The following is a 19387-nucleotide window of genomic DNA, read 5'->3' on the forward strand; positions in this document are numbered from 1 at the left end:
CATAGCACCTTTATATTTTATCATTCTATAGCAGTTATGGAATATTGTAAATACCTATTTATTCCCTCTGTTTCCCTATTTGTATAACTTCTTCCAGAGAAGGTACACTTTTACTTATCTTTGCATCCATAGCCCTTATCTCCTATGCCTCATGCATAGCAGGTACTATATAAAATTAATGGCTAAGTTACAGAGACACAGGTCTTAGTGAGTCACAAGGAACAATTCACAAAGAGAGCTGTCCAAAAACACAACTGTCATTTATGAAACTGAATGTTCCCTTATCACTGTAAAGTATTCCAGCAGAGGGTGCTGACTGGCTAATAGATATGTAATGATCCATCATCAGATTATCACCAACATTACAACCTTAAATAATACCTACTTTTTGTGTTTATTACATACCAGACTCATTGCTAAGTCCTTTACATACAATGAATTCTTGAGTTAGATACTATTATACAAATGTTATAGATGCCCACTGTCACAAACCTGATTAGAGAGAGAGAACTAAAACCTTACTTTGCCCTTTTTTTCCCTTTTAAAAAAAATGTATTTTTATTGATTTCAGAGAGAGAGAGAGAGAGAGAGAGAGAGAGAGAGAGAGAGAGAGAGAGAGAGATAGAAACATCAATGATGACAGAGAATCATTGATTGGCTGCCTCCTGCATGCCCCACACCAGGGACCCGGGTATATGCCCCGACCAGGAATTGAATAACCTCCTGGTCCATGGGTTAACATTCAGCTACTGAGCCATGCCAGCTGGGCTGCCCTGACTTTAAAGCCTCTATCTCAGCAACTACACTGTACAGCTACCATTGTCAGAAAAGTCTGAATGGGGTGGGATGCTGAACTAGGAGGCATGTAAGATTCTAGTTTTAAGATTCTCTGATTCTATGAAACTTCAGCACAAGGAGTCACTTATTGATATACTGTATGTGGGTAGGAAAGGAAAAAGTAAGCTAAAATAGTAGGTGCTGCTGACAAATGAAGTTCAATTTCAACAGAAGTCAAATCTCTACATCATCATGAAATCATGAGGAAATAGGTTTAATTTAGTTATAACTCTTTGACAACATATTATGTGAATCAAAATGCATCTATGCTGGAAACATAAATTACATAAGATACTTACCTCTATAAAGCACAGGAACTGTTCCAGTGAGGTTCATTAGTTCCCTGGAACTGCCATCATTAAAAACTGAAAGGAAAGAATGATTTAAACATGAGCATTTTTGTAGATGTTCCCATTAAGTTATTCTTTCAGAAGTGCTGATTAAAACTCATTATTACCCTTGAAACGGGTTAACTTGTTAAATGTATCACCCATTTTGCCGAATAACAGTATCCTTCGCTGATTCACTCAGAGATCAGTTTTTAAATGAGTAAAGAAAAGATGCTTTTGAAGTACTTGGAAAAATGAATGTGAGTGCTACAATCCCAGTAAACAAGAGCTCTGCTTCCCCAACTAACACGATTATAAAATTATATAAAAAACACTATCAACTAATACCATACTGTTAGTCTAATATCATAAAATTTTAGATTCCCCATGTTTAGCCCAAACATAGCATCAAACGAGTTTTAAAAAAGTTTTCACAATGAAATACAGACATGTTTTAATACGAATATTTCTCATACCATATCACACAAGTTTTTCTAAATATAATTAAGGCACACATAATTTGTATTTATTGGCTATTATCTATATATAAAAGCCCAGTGACCGAATGACGGAACAACCAGAAAGACTGGTCGACCAGTCACTATGATGTGCACTGACCACCGGGGGGCAGACGCTCAATGCAGGAGCTGCCCCCTGGTGGTTAGTGTGCTCCCACAGTGGTAGCACTGCTCTGCTGACCAGGATGAGAGGCTGCTCCCACAGCAGGAGCAGGCAACTGGCTGACGGGGATGAGCGGCGCTCTGGGAGCAGCTGCTCCAAGGGTGGGTCCACAGCCATTTGGCTGACCTGGATGAGTGGCGGCTCCCACAGTGGGCTGATCCCCACAGGCCACACCCACCAGTGCATAAATCCATGCACCGAGGCCTCTAGTTTGTAATAATGATTTGGAATTAACACTGTACCACATAGGGAAAAGGCTGTAATGTGAAGTACAAGAACAAAATACTGTGGACCTGCCGAAACCGGTTTGGCTCAGTGGATAGAGCGTCGGCCTGCGGACTCAAGGGTCCCAGGTTCGATTCCGGTCAAGGGCGTGTACTGTGGTTGCGGGCACATCCCCAGTGGGGGGTGTGCAGGAGGCAGCTGATCGATGTTTCTCTCTCATCGATGTTTCTAGCTCTCTATCTCTCTCCCTTCCTCTCTGTAAAATATCAATAAAATATATTTAAAAAAAAAAATACTGTGGACCTTAGTTCTTTCACTTACTACTGACAATTACAAACTATGCTGTAATTTATTCTGATTTTGTGTTGTTTTTTTTTTTTTTTTTTTAAAAACACACACATCTATTTGAATTATGACTTATTTTACTCTAAAAGCATATTGATAATAATGGTTGGACATGGTCTGGCCACATAAGGTTAATATAAGATTTGTTCAATGATATTGGAGTCTTTGCCAGTTTTGATCAACATACTTACTCTTTCAGCATGAAGTAAAAACGATCACAGTAAAATTCTAGCTCCAGTCCCCCTCCATCCCACCCTACCCCATTGAAGCCAGTTTTAAATAAACAAATTTTGGTAATACAAGGTTTTTGCGACTCTAGATACCATTGTACAGTATGTGGACATGAAGTAGAATCGTGCCCTAAGTTTGGAAGAGAACTTGAAGTTCACGTCTTAGTTGTTCAGGAAACTCAGGACTGGTTGTCCCTCTGTTGCCTCCCACCTCTCCTCTCCAGGCTCCTAATGTTTTCAAAGCCCTAGGAGTGAGTGGAGTTTAGAGTGAGAGTCTCAGCTACAGAATTCAGCTCCTTGTCCTAGGTGCCAAGGGCCTCCTAATGGACAGGAGCTCTTGGCCCTGGCACATAAGGTGTGGGGCCAAAAAGACTATTTAAAAAAAAAGAACTTTAGGTATTGTTCTTACTTAAAACCCACTTCATTTGTCTCAATAACGAAACTGTCACCTACGCACTCTACAGAATTAAGCATCAGATTTTAAAAATGTTTTCCTCATCTACAAAATAAGTGATAGTCCAGCATATAGTTTTGCTAAATGTCTTCCTAAGAATATACAGAGATGCGGGGGGTAGGGAGGAATGTGTCAGTAGTTAATTAACTTTAGGATACACTACAATATATTCTCTCCCCTCTTGGTGAGGTAGCATATTAAAGGCTCTGAGAGATATTGCAACACTGCTGCAAATAAGCCCACTTAATTTTGTTTAATCTGTAACTACTCAAACTTAACCATAGAACCCAAACTCCCAGCAACATTCTTTACAACTATGGATAATACTTTGGGAAATGATTAACGAAACCATCTTTAACATCCCCTCTAGGTCTAAATTTGCATAGCTATATCTTTGAGTACCTTTTTAACACTTAAAATAACTAAACAAATATAAGACATTATTATTAGGTCTTGCAATTTTCTATCCCTCCAACACTTATATTAGGTGGAAGTTTAGTCCTACAATAGAAAAAACAACTATCTTAAAAGGAAAATGGAAAACCTAAAATAATTAACAAAAGGAGTAAACTCAAAGTACAGTGATTGATATTTTATTATGTAAACTCACCATATGAATCCAATACCGGTTTGAGATCTTTGTATAATGTAATCACATTGATAGTTTCACGTACAGTTAGGTCTCTGTATTTGTACTGAAAAGCAAAATCACACAAGAATTTAGTTTAAAACCAATGTACATATTTTACTGCTAGGTTAATTTTCTTAAAATCTTATTTTTTAATAGCACTCTTCTTAAAAGTATAATGGTTCTGACTAATCATTAACATTAATCAAAGCCTGAAAAATTTAAAGTAGAAAGTTATTTGTATAAAGCAAGATGGACTAATGGTATAAATACACCTCCATAAATTGCTAAAATAATGGCAGAGGAGGGTGTTAACTAAAAGTTTTATTTAAGTTGGGAGCTAAGATAATGTTCAAAGAAAAAAATGATCTGTAACAATATATAAAAAGGTAATATAATGTTATGTCAACTGTATCTCAAAATAAAATAAAGACACATTAAGTTAAAACAGGTGGACCAAAGTACTATGATGGGTGCAGGGTCCCACAATCAGATAAAGAATCAAGAACCATCACCTATGTCTAGGGTCCTGGCTAGCAATTCCTACAGGAACCACACCCGACTAAAAGAATAACACCTGAAGCTAGCCCTCCACCAGAGTATGAAATTTCACAAAGTGATGCTACTTACTATTCCTTCCATCTATTTATTGGCTGGATAGAAAAAATGCTGATACTCAGAATTAATATTATCACTTGTAGGAGACTCAGTTTTTGAGATATTGGGCCAAAAAACTAAAAGATAGGTAGAATAACACCCTCTCCCACCTCTCCCCTATATCCCTTTTGTTTCTTAGGGTAAAAAGAGGTTAGACGGAGAGGGAGGCAGCTTCCTCAGCAGGGGTGGGCAAACTTTTTGACTCGATGGCCACAATGGGTTCTTAAACTGGACCGGAGGGCCGGAACAAAAGCATGGATCGAGTGTTTGTGTGAACTAATATAAATTCAAAGTAAAGGAGCGGAGGGGAGAGCAAGAGAACCGGATAGAACAGCCAGATCCGGCCCGCGGGCCGTAGTTTGCCCACGGCTGCTCTAGAGTCTACTAGACCAATGGTTCTCAACCTTTCTAATGCCGCGAGCCTTTAATACAGTTCCTCATGTTGTGGTGACCCCCAACCATAAAATTATTTTCGTTGCTACTTCATAACTGTAATTTTGCTACTGTTATGAATCGTAATGTAAATATCTGTGTTTTCCAATGGTCTTAGGCGACCCTGCTACTTCATAACTGTAATTTTGCTACTGTTATGAATCGTAATGTAAATATCTGTGTTTTCCAATGGTCTTAGGCGACCCTGCTACTTCATAACTGTAATTTTGCTACTGTTATGAATCGTAATGTAAATATCTGTGTTTTCCAATGGTCTTAGGCGACCCTGCTATAGAGCCTAAGACCATTGGAAAACACAGATATTTACATTACGATTCATAACAGTAGCAAAATTACAGTTATGAAGTAGCAACGAAAATAATTTTATGGTTGGGGGTCACCACAACATGAGGAATTGTATTAAAGGCTCGCGGCATTAGAAAGGCTGAGAACCATTGGTCTAGAGGAAGCCTAGAAATCTTAATTACGGTTTTAAAATTCAAAATCAGTATCTGAATATTCTTGTCCTTATGTATACTTAATACTATGTTATCAATTTAAAGATCAAAAATGGCATGGAGGAAAAAAACCAAGATGGCGGCATAGGTAAACACCTAAACTGCTGCCTCGCACAACAATTTCAAAACTACAACTAAAAGACAGAACGGACACCATCCAGAACCACAGGAAAGCTGGCTGAGTGAAAATTCTACAACTAGAAGGAAAAAGAAAAGCTCACAGAGAATTGGAGGTACGGCAAAGGGGCTTTGTGCGCGCAGAGAGGAAGGGCGGCTGAGAGCCTGGCTGACTTTCTCTGGTGGAAGGGGGAAGGAAGCCTCCGACTTAACTGAACCCCAGTTGTGACTGCACTGAACCCCAGTTCCGGGCAAACCCCTGGGGACCCACGCTCTTACGGGGGGAGTCTGGACTCTCGGGCGGAGACTCGAGCTGGGAAAGGCAGAAGTCTGAAGGCGCACGCGGGCCAGTGCGCACAAAGGCTGCGGAGGTTGCCACAGGCTTTCCCTAGTGGAAGGGAGTCAGAGGATCCTGACTGCACTGAGCCCCAGTTCTGACTGCAGTGAACCCCAGTTCCAGGCGAGCCCCTGGGGACCTACGCTCTTGTGGGGGGAGTCTGGACTCTCGGGCGGAGACTCGGGAGCCGGGGAAGGCGGAGGACTGAAAGTGCGCACGCCCGCGCGCGCCAGTGCGCACAAAGGCTGCGGAGGTTGCCACAGGCTTTCCCTAGTGGAAGGGAGTCAGAGGCTCCTGACGGCACTGAGCCCCAGTTCTGACTGCAGTGAACCCCAGTTCCAGGCGAGCCCCTGGGGACCCACGCTCTTGTGGGGGGAGTCTGGACTCTCAGGCGGAGACTCGAGCTGGGGAAGGCGGAGGACTGAAAGCGCACATGCGCGCAAGGGCAAGGCTGACAGGAAGCCAAGACTGAGACTCCACCCCATCCAAGCTGAGCACAGAGGCTATTGCAATTTGGCAAGTCTAATCCTATAAGGCTGTCTCCAGCACCGAACTTCTCCCAGCATAGACACAGCTGATCCTTACAGCCAACTGGCCCGGAGGTCAATTCTTCCCAGTGATACCAACAACAATAAAGACTTAATTACAACAAGGCTGTACACACAGTCCACAAAGGGGTGCACCAAGAGTGTCCACCTCAGGTTAACTGGGGAAGCAGACCCACTGGGCCATATTGGAAACCTAGCACAAATATCTACCTTACCAACTCAGGGAATCAGTGAAAATGCGGGGTCAAAGAATCAGCTCACAAACGAAAGAAATGGAGGAAAACAAACGACTGGATATAGAATTCAAAACCACGGTTATAAGACTTTTTAAGAATATCCTAGAAAAGGCGGATAAATATAACGAGACCCTCGAAGATATGAAAAAGGACCAACTAGAAATTAAACATACACTGACTGAAATAAAAAATATTATACAGAGACCCAGAAACAGAATAGAGGAACACAAGAATCAAGTCAAAGAATTGAAATACAAAGAAGCAAAAAACACTCAACCGAAAAAGCAAAAAGCAAAAAAAAAAATCCAAAAAGTTGAAGATAATGTAAGAAGACTCTGGGACAACTTCAAGCGTACCAACATCAGAATTATGGGGGTGCCAGAAGAAGAGAGAGAGCAAGATACTGAAAACCTATTTGAAGAAATAATCACCGAAAACTTCCCCCACCTGGTGAAAGAAATAGACTTACAAGTCCAGGAAGCCCACAGAACCCCAAACAAAAGGAATCCAAAGAGGACCACACCAAGACACATCATAATTAAAATGCCAAGAGCAAAAGACAAAGAGAGAATATTAAAAGCAGCAAGAGAAAAACAGTTAGTTACCTACAAGGGAGCACCCATACTACTGTCAGCTGACTTCTCAACAGAAACTATGCAGGCCAGACGGGAGTGGCAAGAAATTTTCAATGTGATGAATAGCAAGAACCTACAACCAAGATTACTCTACCCAGCAAAGCTATCATTCAGAATTGAAGGGCAGATAAAGAGCTTCACAGATCAGAAAAAGCTGAAGGAGTTCATCACCACCAAACCAGTATTATATGAAATGCTGAAAGGTATTCTTAAAGAAGAGGAAGAAGGAAAAAGTAAAGAGAAAAATTATGAACAACAAATACATACCTATCAACAAGCGAACCTAAAAATCAAGTGAATTAAAAACCTGAGGAACAGAATAATCTGGTGAATATAATAGAATCAGGGGCATAGAAAGGGAGTGGACTGATAATTCTCAGGGGGAAAGGGGTATGGGGGGTTCATGAAGAGAATGGACAAAAATCATACACCTATGGATGAGGACAGTGGGGGGGAGGTAAGGGCAGAAGATGGGGTGGGAAATGGGTGGAGGGGAGCTATGGGGGGAAAAAGGAGAAATAATTGTAATAATCTGAATAAAGATTTATTTTAAAAAAAAATGGCATGGAGCCGAAACCAGTTTGGCTCAGTGGATAGAGCGTCGGCCTGCGGACTAAAGGGTCCCGGGTTCGATTCCGGTCAAGGGCATGTACCTTGGTTGCGGGCACATCCCCAGTGGGAGGTGTGCAGGAGGCAGCTGATCGATGTTTCTCTCTCATCGATGTTTCTAGCTCTCTATCCCTCTCCCTTCCTCTCTGTGAAATATCAATAAAATATATTTAAAAAAAATGGCATGGAACAGACACTCTTCAGTTACACAGTATGTAAAACAATGTACTGTTTTTAAAAAGTGATATATAAATGTTACAACATAGGTCTGGGCCACAATCTTCTAGGGCTCCCCAAAACTTTCTCTACAATTAAGAATAACTACTTTGTCAAAAGAAAACCAAGACTAGAAGATACTAGACAACCAAGAAAAGAAATATTTTGAAAACTGTCACTTTCTCTATAGAGGTTATGTTCTCTTCAACCAAAGACTACTGACTAGGAAAAATATTTTTTCAAAGAAATAAGCTTATAAACCTAACTAGAGGCCCAGTGTATGAGATTCGTGCACTCGGGGGTCCCTGCACCCTCTCGCAGTCCGGGAGCCCTCGGGGGATGTCCGACTGATGGCTTAGGCCCACTCCCTGCCAGTTGGACATCCTTAGTGCTGCCGTGAAGGTGGGAAAGGCTCCCTCCACTGCCGCTGTGCTCGCCAGCTGTGAGCTGGGCTTCTGGCTGAGCAGCGCTCCCCCTGTGGGAGCTCACTGAACACCAGGGGGCAGCTCCTGCATTGAGCGCCTGCTCCCTGGTGGTCAGTGCACATCATAGCGACCAGTCGTTCCGCCGTTTGGTTGATTTGCGTATTAGCCTTTTATTATATAGGATATTTTGTTAATATTGATAACTGTTTACATTACTTCAATTTCTATCATTCTTTTTTATTTACATCTTTGTGTGTGTTTTTTCCAGGTCAGTTGATTTTTTTTTATTGTTGCTATTGTTAATCCTCATCCAAAAATATTTTTTCCGTTGATGTTTTTTTTTTTTTTTTTTTTTTTTAGAGTGTGTGGAAGGGAGGGGGAGAATCAGAGAGAAATCAATGTGAGAGACTCATTAGGCCACCAGTGACTGAACCAGCAACTTAGGTATGTGCCTTTGACTGGAATCGAACCTGGGACCCTTCAGCCCACAGGCCAACACTCTAACCACTGAGCCACTGAGCTAAACCAGCTAGGGATGATTTCTATCATTCTTGTTCTGACAAACATCCAAAGCTAACCCAGTGAACTACAGAAGAATCAACTCTCAATCACTAAACATGCATCTTATTCCAATTAGGTGTGGTAAATGTAGGGGGAAAAAACAAATGCCCAGTTCACTCTGGTATCAGGTGCCATATTTGAAGTAACTACCAAAATAATTCATAGCTTTAATAGACAAAATGCCTGCTTTTTTTTTTAAAAAAAAAAAGAAAATTTACACTATTCTTGAACTGTGAGGATTATAAATTAAGTTCAAAGCAAATAAATTCATGTTATAAGCATACAATTAAAGATAGTCACTTTTATGGCCAATAGACATGAAAAGATGCTCAATGTCACTAATCACTGGAGAAATGCAAATTAAAACCACAATGAGATATCACCTCACACCTGTCAGAATGACTATAATCAATAAATCATCAAACAAGTGGTGGGGAGGATGTGGATAAAGAGGAACTCTGATGCACTGCTGGTGGGAATGCAGATCGGTGCACCTACTGTGGTGAAAACAGGAAGTTCCTCAAAAAAAAATTAAAAAATAGAATTGCTTTAGGACCCAACAATTCCACTTCTGGGTATAATCCAAAGAAACCCAAACACTAATTCAAAAGAATATATGCACCCCTATGTTCATTGCAGTGTTAATTACAATAATCAAGATATGGCCCTAGCCAGTTTGGCTCATTGGATAAAGCTTTGGCCTGTGGACTGAAGGGTCCCAGGTTAGATTCTGGTCAAGGGCACATGCCTGAGTTACAGGCTCAACCCCCCGTAGTGGGCGTGCAGGAGGAAGCCGATCAATGATTCTCTCTCATCATTGATGTTTCGATCTCTCTCCTTTTCCCTTCTTCTCTGAAGTCAGTAAAAATATATTTTAAGATATGAAAGCAACCCAAGTGTCCATCAATAGACAAGTGGATAAACAAGATATAGTGCATAAATGCAATGCAATATTACTCAGTCATAAGAAAGAATGAAATCTTACCATTTGTGACAGCATGAATGGGCCTAGAGGATATTAATGCTAAGTGAAATAAGTCAGACAGAGAAATACAAATATTATATGATTTCACTTTTCACTATATGAATCTAAAGAACAAAACAAACAAACAAAATAGAAACAGACTCATAGATACAGAGAACAGACTGATGGCTTCCAGCAGTGAAGGGAGCTGGGAGGCTGGATGAAAGAGGTGAAGGGATTAAAAAGTACAAATTGGTAGTCACAAAACAGTCATGGGATGTAAAATGCAGCATAAAGAATATACCCAATAATATTGTAATAACTATGGCGCCTGGTGAAATATCAGAGGGAACACTTTGCAAAGTATGTGCTTATCTAACCACTATGCTGTGCACCTGAAACTAATACAAAATAAAGAATATAAACTGATTGAAAAAATAATCTTTAAAAAGTAAATGACAAGATAGTTGCTCTTAGCAAATCAAAGTCCCTGAAATGGTAATGCAATTCTATTTCTTTTACCCGAGGTAGGGAGGTACTGGTATTTTGGCTTCTCTGGACGTTTTTACCTAAATCGAGCCTGTTCACCAATAGTTACTGATCTCCCACCGGTCGGGTATTGAGCTGTGCGAGGAATACAAAACTGAGAAAGACCGTCTCTGGGAGCTTCGAGGGAAGGGCCAAAGCTGACAGACCCCTACAATGGAGTGGAGGACTGCCCCAGATCGAGAATTAAATACAACCTTCTCTTTGTGTTTAAAAAAACGAAAACAAAAACTATTCTGCCCCACAGACTGCTCCAAACTCAACCCAAAGAGAGCGGGGCGGGCGGCAGGTGGCAGACGGCCTCCACTCCGCGCCTTTGTTGACAGCCGCCGCCCCCCACCTTCCCCCGCCCGGTATCGGGTACGGGCTCTAGGCGACCGGGACCTCTGGGTCCGGGCCGCAAAGGCGCTCAAGGACCACACTGGGCTCTCGGCTGGTAGGCCGGGCAGGCTCGCTGGACTGGTCGGGACATGCCGGCCCGGGCACGGAAGGCAGCGGTGGGCGCGCGCCGGGGGCGAACGCGTCGCGGCCTCACCTTGGACACCATTTTCTTGAGCTGGCTCTCCGACACGGCCATGGCGGCCACCGCGCCGCTCCGTCCCCGCAGGCAGAGGGTCAGCCGCGCCGGGGCTGCCCAGGCCGCCCCACAGCACTAAACACCGAGTAGCCAGTCCCCCGCCGCCCCGCCTCTAACAACAGGAAATCGGCCGCCACAACAGACTTTCCGCTTCCGTTACGTCACTTCCGAGGTAATCGCTGAAGCTGCGGTGGTTCTTGCCCACCCGCTGTTCAGGTGTGGCTGGTCGCGCCCCAGAGTTGAGGGCCGCTTGTCCCCAGGGTCGAAACCCTGGGCTGGGGCAAGATCTGCAGGTGTTTCATAGTTGCCCTCAGACTAGGGGAGCAGGTGCAGGGAGGAGAAGTACTGTGAAGGACTTGCCAACGAGCTTTAATGGCTGATTCATCGAATGGGAGGGCACTGGAGTGGGCGCCAGACAACTGCCACTGACTTGCCCTTGTGATAATAGCAAGTAAGTGCACTTCTAGCTTGGGCTGAAGTTTTTAACAGTTCTAAGACGAGCGGCTTGCTTTATATGATGCCCAGTGTCTCAGGGTTTTTGTTTGTTTGAAGCTTGTAAGTTCTTAATACTTCATTCCCAAGGGCAAAGTGCAGATTCCTCCTTCACAGGAAGCCTGGCAAACCAATCCCCTGGGTCAGAACTTCTCTATGCCCAGACATAAATGCTAATAGAGGCTGCATTTACTTTGCACTAGGTTTGTATACTAACCTGTCCACTGTCAAAGTCCAAGTCTTTGAGGGCAGGCTCATCTTCAGATGCTCATTGCCTTGTACAGCACAAGAGTACTTGATCTTAATTGAATTTCTACTTTGGATAAAAGTTGTTCATAGTCATATTAGTCACTGAACATTACCAGTTTTATGATGTTATTCAAGATATTGTAAACTGTAGTATGGTAATTTGGATGATTCAGCCTAGTGCTAATGAGGAACAGGTTGTGGTATTAATTCCCTTCTAAGTTGGCACTTAAGGTCACACACACAAAGGGTGTAATTGAAACCACGTGAAAGCATCATTATAAATTGTTGCATGCAAACACAAACTATATTGCTTTTAAAAATATGGACACCATACGTTAGTAAAGCATACAGTTCGTCAAAGGAAACCATAAGGCTGTCTATCTTGCCACTGCACCTCTTTTATGTCACTTGAAAGCAATCTGGTTTTCAAACAGCTTACTCAAGAGCACCTTCACTTAGGGGTAGAGAACGTCCTGACAGCCCATGGGCTGTATAACGCCTGAGAAATCATTTGGTCTGGCCCTGCCAAGGAATTAGGGGTGAGTTAATTAAATGTTTGACCAAATATAGTAGTCAAATTTTTAAGATGATAATTTTATATGACCCTCGAATGATGTTACAAATATCTAAATGGCTCTTGGCAGAAAAAGATTCCCAACACCTAATTTAGAGCAACTATGCTTTTATTAATTGTGGGAGCTCAGGTAAAACATTGTTTAAAAACTTTTCTTGCTAAAAAATTTTTTAAAGTTTGAAAACAATTAACAAAATCCAGTCTCTTCATTTTGCATTTAAGCCACTTAAAATGAAATAACTAAATATCTTGGGGATTATAAAATTATATGAAAGAATCTTTCTCTTCAACCTGAATAAATTTCCTTCCACTCAATAAATTAGGCATCTCCTGGTGATTTTAAAGTCAAAGTTTATTTTTTTGATAACTTCTGACATTTAAGGAAAACCGCAATGTAAACCTGGAAAAATATTTATTTCTGCTACAATATCAAAGAATCATTTTAATCCAAGCACCACTAAAACTCAGAACAAGAGATATTGCATGATTTTGGAAAAATAAAAAAGTGAAACTTAATAGCAGCATCACAAATGTCAAGTTATTAGCAAATCATAGTGAGATGGTGGTGGTACTGCTTCTTGACTTGTATATGGAATTTACAACATAACTGATAATATTCAACACTCAAGGAACTGTCTGATAGAATTACTTCTATGTTGTGGGCTTCTATAGGGCAAGGGCTGTTACTCATCTTTGAATATTCAGATTCTAACATAGTACTTGGAATAATAATAGGTGCTCAATAAATATTTGTTGTATTGTCATGTTTCTTCTATAATTAACGTAGCAAATTCTTGGCAATTCATCTATAATACAGTATCTTGTGGTTAGATTTATGTTTTAGAGCATATTAGACAGTAAAATTATCTAATTTCTCATTAGATATCTAATATTAGAAAAGGCTAGTTGTATTTCTAAAAAACACAAGAATCATTCTTTCAGTTTTACTTTCCTATCTCATACAAATGGACAATGAGGGTACATTGCTAGAGTACACCAAAATAATCTACCCATCTAGTGAACTTACACAGAACTAATGCTCATCTCTTTCAAATGTCCAAGGTTTTTATACTAGTTCATTCTGGTGGGAATCTTTCCATGCATATTAAATACTTTCCTACTTTTTTAAACACAGGATATAATATAAACTGATTATATACTGAATATACTCTCATCTTTTCTTAATGATTTAAGCTCATCATTATAAACATTATTGTACTAAATCAGCATTAGATTGATGGTTTCCTCTCTATCTAGGATGTATCTGTCCTTATAAACCACTAGTGGCCCAGTGCACGAAATTCGTGCACATTAAAAGGAGATTAATTAGAGGAAATAATTTAATATTGCTATTTGCCCTTTCTCTATAATAGAAGTGTCAGAGATGAAAGAAAATTAGTAAAATGTATATGAAAACCTTCCTCCTGTGAAAGTCTGGGACGCACCACGGGACCCAGAGTCAAGTCCCCGTCCACCCACATGCACCTCAAAATCGCGTGAGACCCAGACCTGGCCGTCCCCCTGCCCCCTCATTGGGATAGATCCAGACCTGGCTAGTACCACCCTTGTCAAGCCCCACAGGGCAGGGAATGTAGCCTCAGGTCCCCTGGCCTGGCGCCAGGACGGGTGGTGTGGCCTGAGGTCCCCCAGCCCAGACCGGGGTGGGGGGGGTGTGCCTTGAGGTCCCCCGTCAAGCCCTGCCAGGTGTGGAACATGGCCTGAGGTCCCCTGTCAAGCCCCACCAGGCTGGGGGGGGGGGGCAGACTCAGGTCCCCCGGCCTGGCACCGGGAGGGGGGAACAGCCTCAGGTCCCCTGTCAAGCCCCATCGGCAGGGGGGTGAAGCCTCAGGTTCCTCCTGGGCGGGGGGCGCGGCCTGAGTTCCCCCGACCCAGCACTGGGGGTGCACCTTGAGTCCCCTGTCAAGCCCCGCCAGGCAGGGGGGTGCAGCCTCAGGTCCCCTGGCTCAGTGTTGGGGCGGGGGGTGCGGCCTGAGGTCCCCTATCAAGTCCCATCTGGTGGGGAGCGTGGCCTGAGGTCCCCTGTCAAGCCCTGCCAGGTGGGGGGCACGGCCTGAGGTCCCCTGGCCTGGCGCTGGGATGAGGGGAGCAGCCTGAGGTCCCCTAGCCCAGCACCAGGACAGGAAGCACACCTTGAGGTCCCCTGTCAAGCCCCACGGGGGCGGGGGAGGGCGTAGCCTCAGGTCCCTGCTGATTGCTTGTTAAGGCTCCTTATGGGAAGTTGGCCTCAGCTGTGGGTACAGCCATCTTTGTGACGGAGTGATGGTTAATTAGCATATTCCCTCTTTATTAGATAGGATTGGGCTCCTATCTCTCTGACCATTTATGATATGCTTTCAAAGCACCTGGACTTCTTCACAGAACTTATTACATTTTCAATTGTACATTTATTTGTGACATTTGATCACTGTGTATGTCGTACTAGATTATAAGGACCATAGGGCTTGTACCTAACCCACGTTTGCTCACCACTATACCTGCAGTGCCTAAAAATGCAGTGCTGTGGTATAGTGGGCTCCCAGTCAATACTACCTGAATAACCAAATAAACACCTACCGCAGTGCATACCCATCTCTGCCATTTGCTGAGGGCAAATCTGGGAAGTCAGGGAATCAATCCTTCTAAAAACTACATTGGGGGTGAGGGGGAAAGTCGGCTCCTGCATGAGAATGGAAGAGTACAGAACCCCAGCCTTAGGGGCCTGTGGTGACTATTTTGGCTATTAGGCCTTTTCCCTCTACTAGCACTTGGAAAAAGTAGAGGTTGTATGGATAAGTGCCCTTTACCCATGAGATCTTGGTCACTAAAGCTCAGTTCCTGCCCATGAGATCTTGGTCACTAAAGCTCAGTTCCTGCCCATGAGATCTTGGTCACTAAAGCTCAGTTTTCTCTTCTGTAAAATGAGGATGATAATTCCCACCTCACTGGGTTACAGTAAGGATTCAACAAAATAATGAAGTGCTTATCACACTGCCTGAAACATCAAGTGTTGATGTTGGTTGTTACTATTAGTTGTATGCCACCTCAGTAATAATATGCAATCTTTCACATATGAACATATTGTTATTGAACCATCACCAAAGGGTATGTACTCTGATAGTTTCTTTAGGAATTGTTAAAGGATCTGCTCAGAATAATCAGTCCATCCAACCTCTCCCCCTTTAAAACTAATGGCTTTTATGACAGCCTCGTATTTTAGCTTAAAAGTAAACTGCTTGGCTTTCATTCACAATCTATTTTCACTGAAAATACACATTTCTCTATGATTCTAATATTACAGTGAATTTATGAGGTGTTAGAGATCTGATAGCCCAGAAACAAGTTATAGAAAATTTCAAAAAGGAATTTGAAATTTTCCACTGGAAGGTAAACTATAATTTTTCTTCATATATTAAAAAAAAAAATTCACTTTCCCTTTTACTATTTTAAAGTACATGTAAAATTCTTTTCCATTGTTTGGTAGCTAATTAATTGAAGAAGGAAAACAAAATGCTTTATTACCATTACTACCAACATTATTTTTAAACCTTAACTTGTGGATCCTTTGTATACCTAGCAAAGATCTGGCAAATCCATACTGAGCCTTTGGCTTAGCATGTTTACTGTAACAGTTGAAGAGTACTTTTCTTCTAAAAATGTATCACTTTCTAAATATTCCCAAAGTGCTGAATGTGCTTTTAGTTGAGGATACATAATTTTACATGATGCATTTTGCAGATAAAGTTCATCTCTGCTATAGGTTTAAAAAATGATATAGTTACATAAAGAACGACAAAGAAAATCAGATTTTTCCCCTCCTTATCCCTAAGAATTCAAATTACAAAAGCAACCAAGAAACCATCTACCTTAACCAAGCAGTTTGTAAGGATAAGTAATAAGATACAAAAGTTCTCAGCCCTATATATGTTGGCAAAATTAAATGACCTTTCCCTCCAGGTAGCTGTGAACTTCGGACTTAAAGTTTTAACTGTTGTTGGAGATCATGGAGTGTGGAGGCGCTGCTCTGGAGTTTCTCAGTCACTCTGTGTTCTTGCACTGTGCTTTTGATGACTTCAGATACCCCACTGGTTCCAAGGATGCAAGGCAAACTTAAAAACACTTCACTATTTATATCATAATATCCCTGAAATGAATAAAATTAATTATAATAGAGCTAAAGCACTACAAACAAGTTAATATCATAAATATGGTTACTTTCTTGCTTTTACAGCCATAGTACAAAGTGACACAGTTGAACTTTAAAAAATTTTTTTTTGTTCATTTATTTTCTAAATTCAAGTTATTGTTTCAGATATTTTTTGTGAGATGGGAGGAACTTGGTCAAAGATATCCCCTTTATGGGAAGAGAAGCTATCGCCCTGCAATATGAGCAGCAAGTTGGGGGCAAAGAAAAAAGACTGTTAGAATAGATTCCCAGGAGAGGGGCACAGAATAGGCTCTGGGTACAGTCAAATATAATAACCTGTTTTAAGTTCTCCTTTCCATGTTTTATTTCTCCTGGTATTCCTAAGTTTTCAAGAAAATTTGGTTAAGCATATGTGCCTGTCTTAGTGGTGCTTGAGATGAAGTGGTAAAGCACAACTGAGCTGGATATTGCAAACTGATGAACAGCTAAGACTGGTGACACGTCAGTCTGGGGTGACCTGGCTGGTTAAGGTGATAAAGGACAACCAGAAGTTTATGGAATATTTAAATGCTTCTTAGGAATTCCCCAAAATTACACGGGGGTGAAAAGAAACATGGTAGAAGTGCAGAATTTCCATAGCCAAGCAGGATAGGGCTTAGACCAGGGGTGGGCAAACTTTTTGACTCGAGGGCCACAATGGGTTCTTAAACTGGACCGGAGGGCCGGAACAAAAGCATGGATGAAGTGTTTGTGTGAACTAATATAAATTTAAAGTAAAGGAGCGGAGGGGAGAGCAAGAGAACCCTCTGCTCTTTCGGCTCCGCAGGCCGGATAGAACAGCCAAATGGGCTGGATTCGGCCCGCGGGCCATAGTTTGCCCACGGCTGGCTTAGACCAAACTGCCTCCCTCCCATGTATTACTCTAATGTTGAAGATACCTCATTACAATATGAATAGCATCTTTTCAGGTTTTAAGCTAATAATATAAAAGTTTAACCGTATGATGAGAGAATGAGAATAGCAATTACCTTTGCTAAAGTTGATACAGAATGCACTTTCTTTCTATCATTTATAAGACTGTCAACCAGGTCAGCCACTGATAGACCAACAGACCAGGATCTTTGACCTTTTACCTTTAATAGTTCCGTGGCTCTAGGTTATGGAAAAAAAAATCAATTCAGAAAATGAATAAAATATGTAGTTAGTCTTTCAATTTAAAGTATTAATTACATATTTTTATAACACAGAAATATGAGTTATACACTAATTGTTAGGAAAACCCACAGATAAATTAATGATTAAGGTTTTCTTAAAATGTTGGATAAACAGTTCACAAAAGGACAATACAAATGGCTTAACATAAAAAGATGCTCTACCACTACTACTATTTAACTAAATGTGAGTTGAAACAATATATCAGTTTTGCCTATCAAAACTGGCAAATATTAAAAAAATTGGTAACTACTTTTAGAGAAGCTACAGAGAAACAGGCATTCCCATAACTGCCGGTGAGAGTGTAAGGTGATACAATTTTTTAGGAGAAAGATTAAGCAACATCTGACCTAGAAATTCCTCTTCTAGGAATTCGTCCTTCAGCAATATGCTCAAATGTGCAAAGACATATATATAATTATGTTTGCCTTGTTTGAGACAGAAAAAATTTGGAAACAATTAATCAAAAGTGAGTTAAATAAATCACTATCCAATATGGTGCCATGTAGCTCCAGAAAAGAATAAAGTAGATTTATATGGGCAATATGGAAAATGTCCAAGATTTATTATTAAGAAAACAAAGCAAGTAGCAAAGTAATATGAATAACATAAATCTGTTATAATAAAAATAATTTAAAAAATGATGTTTGCAGAAGCATTGAAAGAAATGTTTGAACATGTGGGCACTAAACTGTTAACAGTGGTTGCTTCTAGAGAATGGAATTACCCCAGCTTTTCACTTCCTGCTTTATAGATATCTACAGCATATACAGTTTTATAATAGTACACATTGTTTTGGTAACTAATAAAACATGATATAAAATTTAAAAACATGTTTGAATTTCTTCCTTTTAAAAGCTATAAATGCAGGTTTATATAAAGAATCAGGTTAGAATGGATTGTGCAACATACTCCCCTTACCAATAAGAGAATATTCTTTCCAGTTAAAAACTATATGCTGAAGATTTAAAAAGCTAAAAATCTCCACCACTCAGACTGTAGGAAAGTATGTCATTATGTGATGGTGAAACAATAAATGGCATGAAAATATATGTAGAGTTCAACCTATAAGTTCTATACCCCCAGAAGTCCTCTGAATAAAGCAAAAGATACAAGGATCTGTGCATTATACTTTGTTTTTGCCTCCACTTATAATATGGCTTATCCATTCATGTTAGACTAATTTCTAAATGTATTGATGTGTGATTAATAAATATGTATTAAATTTTAAGTGGTATGAGAAGTTTTTGTCTACATTTAAGAAAATTGTCAATATCCTCAGATGTTTAGATATAGGAGCAGTAAATCACTGTCTGTAAATCAGGAACCTGTTCAACCCTGTCAACTGTGTATCTGAAGTAAAGTTTGCAAAGCACTCTGTTCAATTTTCAGATAAGAAACAATAGGAAACATTGCTCCCTTGTATTTTTGGATTTGTCCATACTAACTAGTTTTGTCTGCAGGAGCCTGGTAAGTAAATGTTAGTTAGAGAAATGTAAATTTACACTCAGTGTTACCTGCTGGACAGCTGCACCTGCGAGTTATGACTCATGACTTCTTCTTGACCACCCCATTTGGTAACTAAAAAGTAAATGAAAAAGCAATTATA

At 40.8% G+C, this 19387-nt stretch overlaps 2 protein-coding genes across 11 annotated transcripts in view; both read right to left on the reverse strand.

Annotated features, from left to right (window-relative positions):
- The window catches only part of TSG101 (tumor susceptibility 101), a 50325-nt gene extending 39081 nt beyond the window's left edge, over nt 1-11244 (reverse strand). For 2 of the 3 annotated variants that reach the window (XM_080643220.1, XM_080643222.1), the window contains exons 1-3: nt 11066-11244; nt 3712-3796; nt 1137-1202 (exon numbers count right to left, since the gene is read on the reverse strand). In XM_080643220.1, coding sequence (XP_080499346.1) covers nt 1137-1202; nt 3712-3796; nt 11066-11107 — 193 coding nt within the window. In that variant the 5' untranslated portion in view covers nt 11108-11244. Of the gene's footprint in view, nt 1-1136; nt 1203-3711; nt 3797-11065 lie in introns of those variants that run through there. The other variant, XM_080643221.1, reaches the window with a different exon arrangement.
- A 1510-nt stretch (nt 11245-12754) lies between these two features.
- UEVLD (UEV and lactate/malate dehyrogenase domains) overlaps nt 12755-19387 on the reverse strand; it is a 35345-nt gene continuing 28712 nt past the window's right edge. For 6 of the 8 annotated variants that reach the window (XM_080642580.1, XM_080642583.1, XM_080642579.1 and 3 more), the window contains 3 exons: nt 19296-19359; nt 17595-17718; nt 12764-16563 (listed from right to left, as the gene is read on the reverse strand). In XM_080642580.1, coding sequence (XP_080498706.1) covers nt 16396-16563; nt 17595-17718; nt 19296-19359 — 356 coding nt within the window. In that variant the 3' untranslated portion in view covers nt 12764-16395. Of the gene's footprint in view, nt 16564-17594; nt 17719-19295; nt 19360-19387 lie in introns of all 8 variants that reach the window. The other 2 variants (XR_013959104.1, XM_080642582.1) reach the window with 2 other exon arrangements.

The sequence above is a fragment of the Plecotus auritus genome (genome assembly GCF_963455305.1).
Source record: "Plecotus auritus genome assembly, chromosome: 9".
Taxonomy (NCBI): Eukaryota; Metazoa; Chordata; class Mammalia; order Chiroptera; family Vespertilionidae; genus Plecotus; species Plecotus auritus.